General features: G+C 38.6%; 2 protein-coding genes across 17 annotated transcripts in view; one reads left to right on the top strand and one right to left on the bottom strand.

The window, feature by feature from the left end:
• Positions 1-3,160, bottom strand: part of RhoGAPp190 (Rho GTPase-activating protein 190) — a 47,769-nt gene extending 44,609 nt beyond the window's left edge. For 3 of the 13 annotated variants that reach the window (XM_069506468.1, XM_069506478.1, XM_069506479.1), the window contains exons 1-2: positions 2,941-3,145; positions 2,207-2,366 (exon numbers count right to left, since the gene is read on the bottom strand). In XM_069506468.1, the coding sequence (XP_069362569.1) occupies positions 2,207-2,270 (64 nt within the window). In that variant the 5' untranslated portion in view covers positions 2,271-2,366; positions 2,941-3,145. Of the gene's footprint in view, positions 1-2,206; positions 2,367-2,767; positions 2,914-2,940 lie in introns of those variants that run through there. The other 10 variants (XM_069506476.1, XM_069506472.1, XM_069506470.1 and 7 more) reach the window with 10 other exon arrangements.
• Positions 3,161-4,151: 991 nt separating this feature from the next.
• Positions 4,152-14,123, top strand: part of LOC117993212 (extracellular matrix-binding protein ebh-like) — a 36,693-nt gene continuing 26,721 nt past the window's right edge. For all 4 annotated transcript variants that reach the window (XM_069506411.1, XM_069506410.1, XM_069506409.1 and 1 more), the window contains exons 1-9: positions 4,152-4,289; positions 6,287-6,451; positions 7,190-7,601; positions 8,545-8,690; positions 9,501-9,626; positions 10,587-10,775; positions 12,485-12,583; positions 13,143-13,322; positions 13,772-14,025. In XM_069506411.1, coding sequence (XP_069362512.1) covers positions 4,203-4,289; positions 6,287-6,451; positions 7,190-7,601; positions 8,545-8,690; positions 9,501-9,626; positions 10,587-10,775; positions 12,485-12,583; positions 13,143-13,322; positions 13,772-14,025 — 1,658 coding nt within the window. In that variant the 5' untranslated portion in view covers positions 4,152-4,202. The remainder of the gene's footprint in view (positions 4,290-6,286; positions 6,452-7,189; positions 7,602-8,544; positions 8,691-9,500; positions 9,627-10,586; positions 10,776-12,484; positions 12,584-13,142; positions 13,323-13,771; positions 14,026-14,123) is intronic.

The following is a 14,123-nucleotide window of genomic DNA, read 5'->3' as shown; positions in this document are numbered from 1 at the left end:
AGCAGACTTGCGCACCGAGGGTTATTGTGCAAAATGTCGAAAAAATACGGGTGTATGTGTAGTACCTACCCGTATTTTTTCGACATTTTGCACAATAAATTTAAAACTGTTATGCATAAAAATAAATAAAAATCTGTTTTAGAATCTACAGGTAAAGCCATTTCATATGATACCCCATTTGGTATAGTAATCTTACTTTGAAAGTTGAAAATACTAATTATTTGTTCATGAACACATTTTAACCGTTTTTAATGATGTAACCACAAATACACAGTTTTTGGATTTTTTCTGTCGACGGACGGACGGACGGACGGACGGACCAACAGACAGATAGACAGACAGACAGACAACAAAGTGATCCTATAAGGGTTCCATTTTAACTGACTTTCAAAAAGGGGGTAGTTCTCATTTCCTTTTGAGATAATATGGAAATTACTTAATGTGGTGCTGCTTTTCCCGGCAGGACAATGTCTGCCGGGTCCACTAGTCTATATAAAAGGAAAAGCTGACTGACTGACTAATCTATCAATGCACAGCCCCAACCACTGGACGGATCAGGCTGAAATTGGGCATACAGATAGCTATTCTCCTGCAGGCATCTACTGAGAAAGGATTTTTGAAAATTCAAGGTCTAAGGGGGTAAAATAGTGGTTTGAAATTTGTGTAGTCCATGCGGACGAAGTTGCAACAATAAGCTAGTACAGTGTAAATTATAAAGTATTAACTTTTTTTAATGAAGAAGTAGTAGATGTACTTAATAACATTGCATGCCATACTTGGTAATACACTGCTTCCAAAAAATATTGTAACACCACTTCATGTGTGTTTTTTGCAATAAAGAATTATGGATTATTATTATGAATTAACTTGAATAGAATAAAATAAATTTTTATTCAAATAAACTTTAAAAAGTGCTTTTGAATCATCAGACTAATTCTTCTTCGAGTAATTATACCATAGATTATGAATTATGAATGATATAAGTAGGTATAGTTACATTACTAACCATTATCTTGTTTGTTTATTGACAAGTAGATTATGTAAAAGGAGGAGCGTACCACAGGAAGCAAGATGTGATAACATTACAATAGACAGATGAAAAATTGAATTGATGTCAAGTTACTTACTAAAGGGGCGCTTTGTTTATTGAACTTTGTAAATCATAGGGGCTTCATTTGTTAGGGTGTTTGTGCACTCATCCGTATTCGGTTCGTATTCTTGTTTTTTATATGTAGGTAAAAAACGGATTGTCGTATTTATACTAATATAAAAACACGAATACGAACCGAATATGGATGAGTGCACAAAAGCCTTTAGAATTTTAGAGGGATCTGATAAAAAAACATCCTGTATCTGTATGGGGACGTTGACAAGTAATCAAATCATTAACTCTTTGTCAAAGGTCAAAATGTGTACTTGGGATCTTGTATGAAATATTGAAATGTGAAGTCATTTAAACATTTTTTTTTTTTATATACCTATTATATATATCAAGTACCTAACTATCTTTATTCTTTTTATATAATTTTTTTTTTTTTTTAATATTACAATAAAACTTAAAGCTAGCCTTATCTAATTACTATATAAATCATGACCGCGTGGAATGGTGCCAAGAATACTGGCTGCATTTGACATTTAAACATTTGATATGCTTTTTGTAGTTTGATCAATACTTTAAAACAGTTACATTCCAAAACAGTAGACGCATTTGACGATTTAAAAGTACTTGTAAAAGTTTAATTGAATAAGAAATATTTTTATTATATTTATCACTAGCAACTTCGTCCGCCAACCCCTATTACCTACCCCTTTAGGGGTTGAATTTTCAAAAATCCTTTCTTAGCAGATGTCTATGTAATAATAGCTATCTGCATGCCAAATTTCTCGATCTATCCAGTAGTAAACAGCTGTACATTGACAGATCAGTCAGTCAGTCAGTCAGTCACCTTTTTTCTTTTGTATATATAGATAATAGACTTTTTATTCAAATAAACTTTTACAGTATCATACATCTTTATTTCAAAAGAGAAGACAAAGCACATTTGTGTGAGTGACACACATGCACGTAGAAGTACAGACTGCATAAGATACTGGTGCAATTTTTACACCTTTAGGTAAAACGATATCTACGAGCATGCTTCAAAATATAACAGTCTGTCACCACACCAGTCTATAGAAGTCATTGCTTAGAGTATAAAAGACTTACCAGACAGCCCAACAACAGAGATTGTCACCAATTTTCCACCAGTGTTCTCAGATTTCTTGGCCATTTTTATCACTTGTTTTGGTTATTACACGAAAATATAAAAACACATAGTAGACACATCACAACTCGAGATCCACTAGGTTATAAGAAAATTAAACTGCTGAATATGTAGATAAAAGTGAGCACAATAAGAGTATTATAATAATATTCCATATGTAAAATGATTGTGGTAGATGACTTGAAGTCATCTAGCACAATCATTCAGTCAAAAAGAAAGAAAAATGAAATAAAGAAAATCCAAATTACAGTTAAGGATAAAGTTAATTAGGACACAAAATTAGTAGGTAATATCCTAAATGGGAAAGCATAGTAAGCATAAATATATAAGCATTAAATATTTTAGAAGTATCTATGAAATTGGTAGATTAGACCAACTGTATAACTATTATAGAAAACTATTCTTGTTGAAATAAAAGTGGAAATTAGACACAAATCAAACACTAAGAAGAAATATTTTCACTCCCAATTAGTGAAAACGGAAAATGTAAGAGTGAACGTAACTTGTAACAGATGTAGGATTATTTAACAACACAGTCAAAATTTAAAGACATAATAGCCTTTATATATACACAGTGGTTAATTTAAACGATAAACTAGTTTATAATAATAAAATATTCATCAAATAATGAATCCTAAAGTAATAATTTATTGTGTTCTCGTCCAGAACTCCAGACCTACGAAGTACGAATTGACACACCAAGACAATAAAATCCTCGTATCAAATTAAACAGATGTCTTTCACAATTTTATATTAATATTATTAAATACACAATCAGCGGTTTTACAAACGTATTAATCACATTGTTCACTAAAATTCTATTTAATTAAAAATGAAAAACGCAATAATTTTTTCGACTGACACAAATCGCGTTGCTTTGCACAGACCAACTTTTATTCGGTGCAGACCAATAACATATAGGAATAGGATATTGCTTTGTACAAATTAAGTGTTGCCAATATTAAAATTTTCATAACTTTTATCAGTAAAGATTTTACAGACATGCGAACTTCCAAATGCAACTTAATCAGCACATAGCCTAACTGATTTAGAGATTTTGTATATTATACCGAAGAAATTAAATGAGGACGCCATTGTTGTTCTTGTAGTGAAACCATACTAGTTATATAGAACTTCATATTTTTTAATTTATTTAAAACACTGGACAAGCCTACTACCTATCTATATCGTAATAATATTAAAATTATATGTATATATATTTTTTTTTAATGTAAATATAACAATAAAACTTAAAGCTAGCCTTATCTAATTACTATGCAAATCATGCCCGCGTGAAATGGTGCCAAGAATACTGGCTGCATTTCCGCGCTGGACAGCCAGGCTGATCCGTTACGCAAAAAATGAGCCAGCCCTTCTGTCACCAGATGAGGCTATTAATCGCGGTTTTTTTTGTGTCTTTTTTATTTTTTTATTCAGATACAGGTTAGCCCTTGACTGCAATCTCACCTGGTGGTAAGTGACGATGCGGTCTAAGATGGTAGCGGGCTAACCTGGAAGGGGTATGACAGTTTTTAATAAGCCCATACCCCTTTGGTTTCTACACGGCATCGTACCGGAACACTAAATCGCTTGGCGGTACGGCTTTGCCGGTAGGGTGGTAACTAGCCACGGCCGAAGCCTCCCACCAGAAATGTCTTGTAAATTTTTTTTAGCACTAAGACTCCATGGCCCCAGGGTCTCCACGGCAAACGGAACAAAAATAATGTACAATATTTTTATTAATCTTAATGTTTGCGCCTGATTTTATCAGATCTGGCACATAATCATATTTATTCTGTGACCTCATGTTCCTCGTGTATAGATGTTCTAAATCATGATAGATGGGTCCGTGGCACTGGCAACACTGCTTTCAAATTTTGACAGGCCATTTCGAAAACACAAGCGCATAAATGTCTCTCCGGGATAATTTCTTGAGAAATGACTTCCACAAATGATGGAAAAGACGTGAAAAGTAATCAAACAAGTGGCCCAAAAGGCAAGACATATTATATTGAACTTTACAAGGTAAGTGTTATTCTTATTATAGTGATTAAAGTAAGAAATAATGTGACGCCGTTGTGGCCGTAAAGTTCACTTTGCGTCCGCCATATTTGTCTCCTCCGATGTCTTGTTTTCCTAATTTTTTACAGATTACTTGGGCTTTGCAATGTAAATACGTTTTGAAATCTGCGTTACGATAGTTCTATTTCAATATAATACAAGATGAAGGTATTGCATGGTGTATTTCAACCTCGATGTAAAAAATACTTCCACACCAACACTCCGTAAAAATGCTGATTTTTTAATAAAATACTGCATTTGAAAGCTGACTGTTGGCAATAAGATCATATTATCGCTGAATCTACAGTTATTATATACTGTTTATATTCAAACAACATCACAAACTTCGTTCGGTACCTATATTTTTGTATTGCAAAATATTAATTGTTTGACAGCCCTAAAAGCCATACACGAAGTCACGTACTCCATATTTTACATACCTACAAAATTAGGTATATAGTACATTTCTGTGATGATATCATTGTCAATAGATTTCTAGAGAGCTTATCCCTTTGCACACTCCATGGATGATATATATTTTTTATTTAATGTCAGTTAAATTATAGCTTTTATTGAGTACCTACATTCACAGAATATGCTCAACTAACTTGTATTTTTATGAAATTTGAGACAACCTAGTCAACAGTACAGTGGAAACTTGATTAACCGGACAAATAGTTGTCGTTAGGGATTCGGATAATCGAATGTATGAAGAAAAGTGGGTTTTGTGCATATTATGGAATTCACTATAATAGTATTTTCAATTTTCAAAGTAAGATAACTATACCAAGTAAGATATCATGAAAGGGCTTTGCCTGTACATTCTAAAACAGATTTTGATGCATAATAGTTTTTGATTTATCGTACAAAATGGTGAAAAAAATACCTGAGAACCCACAAGCAATTTGAACTTGTTATTTAAAATATTATGATATTGTTATTGTTCAAAGTGAACCCATTGCTTAACATTTAACACTATTTGCTGATAATGCAGCATTGTTTATGTTGTTTTTTATACTTAGCTAAAATTTATTCTTGGACCTACCTACCAACAATTTATTACCTACTCAACAATTTATTGTATCTACATATTACTTAATTTGCTTATAGTTCACTGATCACTGCACAATGATGTTTTAATAATTAACTCTTTTGTTAGCGAATAAAAGCAAATATTAGGAAATTGATTCTGATCCTACAAGTTGGACTGAAGAGTTAATGGAAGAAATAAAATTTGATGCAATGCTACTGGTTCTGAGCATAACTTAATTTTAGAGTATTCGCATACTCTTCTTACTAATGTAATATGAAAAGGACAGATGCAGTTTGACAGTTTTAAATTTAATGTTTAGATGGCAAAACCTGTGATTTTAGCGCACAGACGCGAGCCTACTGTTTAAATTTGTAGCGTGCACTAAAACTTAGAGTATTTAAATGTAAAATTCATGTTCTGTCCCTTTTTTGCATTGTGAAAAAGAAAAAGATGCAGATATTCTAAATTTAGTTTAGAGGAAGACAACGGAATCGGTGCCAATAACTTATATTTATTGCTGAATTCTACTACAGTTTATAATTTTATTATAGTTGTAATTAGTATTTAAATTACCACTAGATTATGCCTGCATCTTTGTCAATGTGGATTTAGGTTTAAAAAATCCTATGGGGCTGAATAAGAGGCTGACGTGCTAACACTAGGCAATTGGTGATTATGATAAAAAGTAGTCAAGTGCGAGTCGTACTTAGCATAAAGGGTTCCATACCATTATACAAGATAACACACACACACATACAAGATATGCACTATTTTTTATTGCTTGTGTTTTACCTGTACATTCTAAAACAGTTTTTATTTATATATGCATTTTAGTATTTGATTAAAAAGTACGACTGTAGTACGGAACCCTCGGTGTGCGAGCCTGACTCGCACTTGGCCGATTTTTTTTTCATTTGTTTTGTTGCAGTCATTGGAGGCGCGGCTGAGCGGCGAGAGCGCAGGCGGGAAGCGCACGCAGCACGTGTGCGAGGCGTGGCGCCGCGTGCACTGCCTATGCCTGCACTCCGCGCCTTCCACGCACCCTCACTTGCTGTCCTGGCTGCAGCGACACACCTCGCACACTATACTACAGGTGAGTCCTAGCCTTAGGCAAATTTCCTTCGAGTGTAGATAAAACATTATCATAAAAGTTGAGGAGGCGAAGAGCTTTGTACCTGACATCAGATGTTGTCTAAGGAGAAGGGGCTACGAGCTGGGAACTGCCTGGGTCAATAGTTGTCCATCATCATTCAGCATGCCAATGCTGCCAGCATAAAGCTGGCATCTTCTGGTATCTTTAGCCCAGGGGCAAACAGGTGACCTTGTGATTGACGATATTTTTATGGAATGAATATTGACATTAATTGTACTTACTATCATTAAATTGTAATATATTTTGTTAGCTGAACAAATTTTTTTTTCTTGATTGACAATGAAATACAGAAAAAAAATTGTGCTGGCAGCTGTACTACTCTACTAAGCTAAGTGAAGCTAATAAGTAATATTAAGTATATTAACCTAAACTTGTATACATACTTGTACAGGATGCAGCCGTAAGTAATGTACATCGACCTTTAGAAGATAGCAGATTTGTAGACAATGCTCTACAAAACGGAAATGTTAGGTTTTCTATAAATCCCGTGGGAACTCTTTAATTTTCCACGATAAAAAGTAGCCTATGTCCTTCTAAGATGTAAGCTAACTCTGTACCACATTTCATCAAAATCGGTTAAACTGTTGGGTCGGGAAAAGTTAGCAGGCAGACACACTTTCGCATTTATAATATTAGTATGGATTATGACTGCTTATTCTGTAATATTCTTATTTACAGACGGAATGGCAGTCACCTAAGAGTACAGAACAGCACACATGGCTTCAAGATGCAATCAACGAGTTCATCAATGAGTGCAAAGGGGCTATCTCCAAGAGGAATGGAGTCGCCCAATTGTGGGAGACTCAGCTGCTGCAGCGGGCATGCTGGTTCCTCTCTGTGCTGCCAAACCCCTGGGGCCACCCTGTGTTGAAGGTTTTACTGGACTCGCGAGGGCCGCAGCCGCATGACAGAGAGGTGCTAGAATGGCTGAAGGAGGAGCGGGGGGTGATGTTCGTGACGCGGTTGCGGCAGCTTGCGGCGTCCAAGTGCGACGACCTGGCGCTGCTGCTGGCCTCCGCCGTCATGAACCGCGCGCGTTACAACACCTGCCACGTGGCAGATGCGGACCAGGCCGAGGAACAACCCCAAGGTAAGTAGAGATGGCCATAATAGAGATGATGACTACTAGTCAAATCGGCAACTTTTTATCAAACATCAAAATAAAATTAAAATAAAAATATTTTTTATTCAATTAAACTTTTACAAGTATTTTTGAATCGTCAACTGCATCTACCACTGGCTCGGTTGCTTTGTTAGATTCGTCCAGTAGTTTGAGTTGTGCATTAATAGATTTTTGTCTTAAAATTAATCAATCTCACAAGGCCCATAATTTTAGTCAGCCCTAGCACTATTAGCCCTATTGTCTATTTGGGCTTCAAATTGCAAACACCGGTTTTTTTATCTAGTGCTTTGGTCTTCAAAGTTCACTTATCATCAAGTCTATAAAAAAAATCTGTATAAGTACTGTAAAAGTACTGAACCAAATTTTGTCTAAATCACTTCACATAGTCATCATAATAGGTAGTAAGTACTGAACAGATTGGCCGTGAAAAGCTAATAGACAGACAGACCGACACATTATTTCATTTATATATTAACTAGCTGATGCTCGCGACTTCCGCGTGGAATTAGGTTTTTAAAAATCCCGTGGGAGCTCTTTAATTTTCCGGGATAAAAAGTAGCCTATGTCACTCTCCAAGTCTTTATTTATACCCATGCAAAAAAATCACGTCTATCCGTTGCGTTATTATAAATGCGAAAGTGTATTTGTTTGTTGGTTTATTGGTTTATTGGTTTGTTGGTTTGTCCTTCAATCACGTCGCAAGAGTGCAACGGATCGACGTGATTTTTTGCATGGGTATAGTTTAAGACCTGGAGAGTGACATAGGCTACTTGTTATCCCGCAAAATCAGAGTTCCCACCTGATTTTTAAGAACCTAAATCCACGCGTACGAAGTCGCGGGCATCAGCTAGTTTATAATAAGGGTACTGATAGTATAGTATATTGATCTAATGGGGATTTTTGTCAACAGATAAACCAGAGGTCACCAACGAGCTTACCTTCCACAACATACTCCGCAAGGAGGCTGGCTTCACATCAGACATATGGGAGCTTCTCACGGACATTGAATTTGTGTTACTTTACAAGGGCGAGTCGCGCGCGCGCTGCATTGATCTGGTAAGTCTATAGATCGCCAATATTGATTACAGTCATCATGATCATGATCAACCCATCACCGGCTCAATACAGAGCACGGGTCACCTTTTTTCTTTTGTATATATAGATAATAGACTTTTTGTCAAATAAACTTGTACAGTACTATTGAATCGTCAAATGCATCTACCACTGGTTCAAATTGGCTTTTCTACTGAGAAAAGCGAGCAAAAGCTCACCAGCTGCTATTTTCAAAGATTTAATTTCATCATCATCATCATGATCAACCCATCGCCGGCTCACTACAGAGCACGGGTCTCCTCTCAGTGAGAAGGGTTTTGGCCATAGTCTACCACGCTGGACATGTGCAGATTGGTAGACTTCACACACCTTTGAGAACGTTATGGAGGACTCTCAGGCATGCCAGGTTTCCTCACGATGTTTTCCTTCACCGTTAAAGCAAGTGATATTTAATTCATTAAAACGCACATAACTCTGAAAAGTTAGAGGTGCGTGTCCGGGATCGAACCCCCGACCTCCGATTAGAAGGCGGACGCCCTAAGCACTAGGCTATCACAGCTATTTGATTGATTACATACTGCGCAGAAAATAATATACATCGACCTTTAGAAGGAGATATCAGATTTGTAAGATTTGTAGTGTGTTGTCCCTTTTGTTGAGACCGACAAAACGTCGTATTGGTATGAGTGACAGAGGCAACGCTCTATAAAGCTGAAATGTCATTCTAAAGGACGATGTACATTACTTTCGGCCGCGTACTGTACTTTTAAATTTTGTATATTTTATACGTTTATTTATTTTCCCTTGTTTCAGGCCAAGCAAACGCCGCTGCGCAATGGGTACAAACTAGTCGAGCGACTGCACAACAGGCTCGAACATTCGCCCCAAGAGAAAAAACTGTGGAAAAACGCCAAAGAAGTGGCCACACTTGTAGCACAGGTATGTCATTCACACTTGCCCATAACCAAAGAACATAGTCTTCTTCTATATATATAAAAGGAAAAGGTGACTGACTGACTGACTGACTGATCTATCAACGCACAGCTCAAACTACTGGACGGATCGGGCTGAAATTTGGCATGCAGATAGCTATTATGACGTAGGCATCCGCTAAGAAAGGATTTTTGAAAATTCAACTCCTAAGGGGGTGAAATAGGGTTTTGAAATTTCTTAGTCCACGCGGACGAAGTCGCGAGCATAAGCTAGTCAAATATAAAAAGTGTATTATCTTCATCCTCAAAACGAGATTTTCTTACATCCTAACGGCGCGGTTACGCACTCATCCGAGGCCGAGAAAATATGTTCCATTTTGTTTTGTATGGTAGCTTATGACATAATATTATGTCGTAGATAATCGCTGGTAGAAGCAGTGATAGCCTAGTGGTTAGGACGTCCGCCTTCTAATCGGAGGTCGGGGGTTCGATCCCGGGCTCGCACCTCTAACTTTTCGGAGTTATGTGCGTTTTAAGTAATTAAATATCACATGCTTTAACGGTGAAGGAAAACATCGTGAGGAAACCTGCATGCCTGAGAGTTCTCCGTAATGTTCTCAAAGTTGTGTGAAGTCTACCAATCCGCACATGGCCAGCGTGGTAGACTATGGCCAAAACCCTTCTCACTCTGAGAGGAGACCCGTGCTCTGTAGTGAGCCGGTGATGGGTTGATCATGATGATGATGAATCGCTGGTATTCTCACGGATGACGGAATCACGGAAGTGTAGTGCGTAAGTGATATTTTAAACTTTCACAGACAAGGAGAAGATTACCCAAGGAGTAACAAAGGCTACTTTTTTAACCGACTTTCAAAAAAAGGAAGAGTTGTGTTTTTCTTCCTATGAACGAGAATTTGGGGAATTGTATGGAATACAATAATTTATGATGAATTCAATTAATTCCCAGGTGGTGATAGCCCGATGTATGGTGGTACCAAACTGCAGCGGCGTGGCCCGCGCGGCGCTATACGGCTGCGTTTATTCGCTGGTACAGTTGCTACCTGCGGAAAAACTGCCCACAGCAGCCGCAGCGCTTGCTGCACCCGCCGCTACGTCACGGCATCTGCATACACTAGCTGCCGCTGTGCACGCGCAGGTAAGTGCCTTGACCTGTACCCGTAGTACAAGATTTTACGTCTCACCAAACCAAACCAAATTCGAGAGTCGAAATACTTCCGCGTTACAGTAAACTGGATCTTAAACGCCTTGTTTTAAAGCTCAAGTTTGTCTACACTTCTACAGCCAGCGCTCCAAGCGGAAACATTGCGAAATTAAAATCAGTGGTATTGAATATTTGACTTCAATTCAAGGCTGTTTAGGTCCATTTTACTGTAACGCGGAAGTATTTCGACTCTCGAATTTGGTTTGGTTTGGTGAGACGTAAAATCTTGTACTACGGGTACTGGTGTCCTGCGTGAGCGACGAATACGACGCGACACGACGACGCGACGTAATGCGTATATGGCAGTGTGCGTCTCGCCGCAGATTGCCATATAGGCCGCAACACAGATATGTCCAGATTTGCAACTAGCGTGGCCCCCTCAGTCCCTCTCGCTCAAGCAGATTTTCTTACTTGTGAAATGTCATTCCTTCTACACTTCAAATACTCACGTACAAATACATTTTGACAAACAAAAAAAAGTGGCCACGGTGATAAGGACAAAACAATCATTTTGTCACGTTCTAACAAGAGCTTAAATGCATTTACCTATCTCGCTCTAACAGTAAGTGTCACAATAGGGCTACTTCTAACAGTCCTTATTCTGAGCTTTAGAGTGAAGCCACCCATTGTGTTGGGGGTGCAACGTCTGTGCAGTGCTGCTGCGTCATCCTTCATAGAAATCACTGCACCATTCCACACGATGCGTTACGACGACGTGCGGCGCCGCACCGCATGCGCGACGGACTTGGGACCAGAGAGACGAGATTGGGAGGGGTGGTGCGATGCTACATCATACTTTCTGCCGGTGCGGCGCCGCAACGCACAGGAAACGCATCGTGTGGCCTTAGTCTTATGCACTACGGCTAAGGTTGACCGCAACATGCGGCACAACTTGTATTTAAACACACTGATGGTATAGTCGGTACAAAATGACTTTTCACGTGCCATTTTAACTATGGGTCAACTGTCATGTCAAAAGTACGGTTTACCTAATAAGGACTAAAAATTGTACTTTTGACATGGCCACATAAAGTTAAAATGGTGCATGAGGAGTCATTTTGTACATATAACACAGGCATCGCATCAGCTAAAACGCACTGAACTTGCGCTGATTTATCGATCTATTTGGTGGCACAAAGTCAATCAACTTTTCACTACCGAGTTGTTGGAAAGTATATAGCATATACCCAAGCGCAGACACGGCTGCTTTCCTCCCTCTTTTCCCTTTCTCTCCCCCTATCGCCTCTCTTCGAAGCAGAGAAAAGCGTAAATCTAAAGCAATAAGAAAGGCAAATGGAAAAAAAGCCAATCTGAGTACCAACCTAGAACAGTCTCCGACCGCCATGTCGGTGGAAAAAAGGGAGGAACACAAAAAAAAACCCCCTCTCCTCTTTTCCTATTTCTTTCTCCGCTCGTCGCGCGTCGCTCTCTTCCTCTTCTCTTTTCCATCTTTCCTTTCTTCCTCTTCCCATTTTCTCTCTGCCTCTCATGTCCTCCCTCATTCTCTCTTCCTCCCTTCCCTCTATCTCTCTCTTTTCGAACTGCTTTTACATGACTATAATATCTGCAACATCAACATTCCCAAACTGGTTACCCGTAACAACTCCAAGTGAGCAATTAATAAAAATGCTCTATTATTCCAGTGTAAAGATGAGCGCAAGCCATTCGTCTGCTCGCTGTACGTTCGCGCGATCACTGCCGGCATGAACGAACTGGAAAAACTCAAATTGGAGACTGAAAAGGTATGATGTCCCGTTTAGATTGTACGCGTCAACTGCATTTCATTTAACCGAACTGTTGTTATATGTATTTTAATAGTGTTTTACCTACACTTCAAGGAAATTTCTATGATATATATTAGGTATTACTTGAATTGTATGGTAAAACACTATAAAAATTATAAAATTATAGTAAAAAGCAAATATGTCACTTCTCATGCAAAGAGTTACATTGTGATATGGGCTTTTGAAAGTAGTTTCGATAACTGCAAAGTGTAACCAGATGCCATAAACAGTCGCTTCTGTACTGAGTGAACAAACATATCACAAATTTCGTCACTGGCAGCAAGCGAGCCGTAGCTTAGTGTTCAGAGCGCCGGGCGCGATCCCCGGGGACGCGGGTTCGATTCCTGCCGATCCGCATTTTTTGTTACGAATTATTGTTAACCGAAATTGCCCCGTTTACATTAGGTCTGTTATCGTATGCAGTCAAATGCGGCTTGACATTCATAAAATCATGTTGCATTTATAGACAGTCTTGTATTATGACAAGAAAAACTTGATTTTAACAATGTTTTTACAGGCATCGGAAGCACGTGGAATAGAGCAAACACTGGCGTTGTGGTTCATTCAACTTGGCACCCTACTATCCGCCAGTTCGCGACTGAGCTGCGAATGTACCTTGACAGCTTTCTCAGTTCACCCCTCGCCCACTATGTACGAACGAGTGAAGAGGGCGCCACCATTGGCGCCTCTTGTTATGGTGAGTTATTTATGCTGGAATTTCAATTGATCAATTTTATTCATTCAAATTAAGTTCACCGTACGTAATCAAAATTCAGCGAATGAACTTGAGGGCTTTACTAAATTACTTGTCGATGCGTGAAAACGCTTGCTTATAATTAAGTTAATTACTTGACAACTTTATACGTGTAAATTAGGCTTTAGTAAGTTTTTGTTACACCCATGCCCCTTTCTTTGGTTTCTACACGGCATCGTACCGGAACGCTAAATCGCTTGGCGGCACGGCTTTGCCGGTAGGGTGGTAAATAACCACGGCTTAAGCCTCCCACTTAACAAAATCCCATTTATCAAAATCGGTTGAGCCGTTGAGTAGTTACAAGCGGACATAGAAATGGACATACAGATCAAACACAAAACCCTCCTTTGGGCTTCACTGCAGTTGAGTAAAAACTAAACTTGCGTTTCTAGCTGGACGTCCAAGAACAGGATACGGAGACAAACACAGAGTATGGGAGCTGGGCGACTGACAGCCGAACACAGACAAACTTAGTCAAAACCTCCGAAACTTTGAAGCTCAAGCAAACTCCGAAACAAGCTAATGTCCTGTCCACCGCCATCTTTACCGAGGGCGAAGGCCTGGGCCTCGAAGCGGACCTGTGCCAAGACCTAGCCGTGCTACTCTCTGGGCCACGGGTCAAGACTCTGTACTGGGATATGGATAGGTAAATAAAGTTTATATTTATAGCAAGCCAGGCATGTACAACAGACAAACATTTTAGCACGCTGGGTTCAATTGATCATCATCATCATCAATACATTG

This window comes from Maniola hyperantus, chromosome 23 (genome assembly GCF_902806685.2).
Source record: "Maniola hyperantus chromosome 23, iAphHyp1.2, whole genome shotgun sequence".
Lineage (NCBI taxonomy): Eukaryota > Metazoa > Arthropoda > Insecta > Lepidoptera > Nymphalidae > Maniola > Maniola hyperantus.
This window is presented reverse-complemented; position numbering and strand designations above follow the sequence as displayed.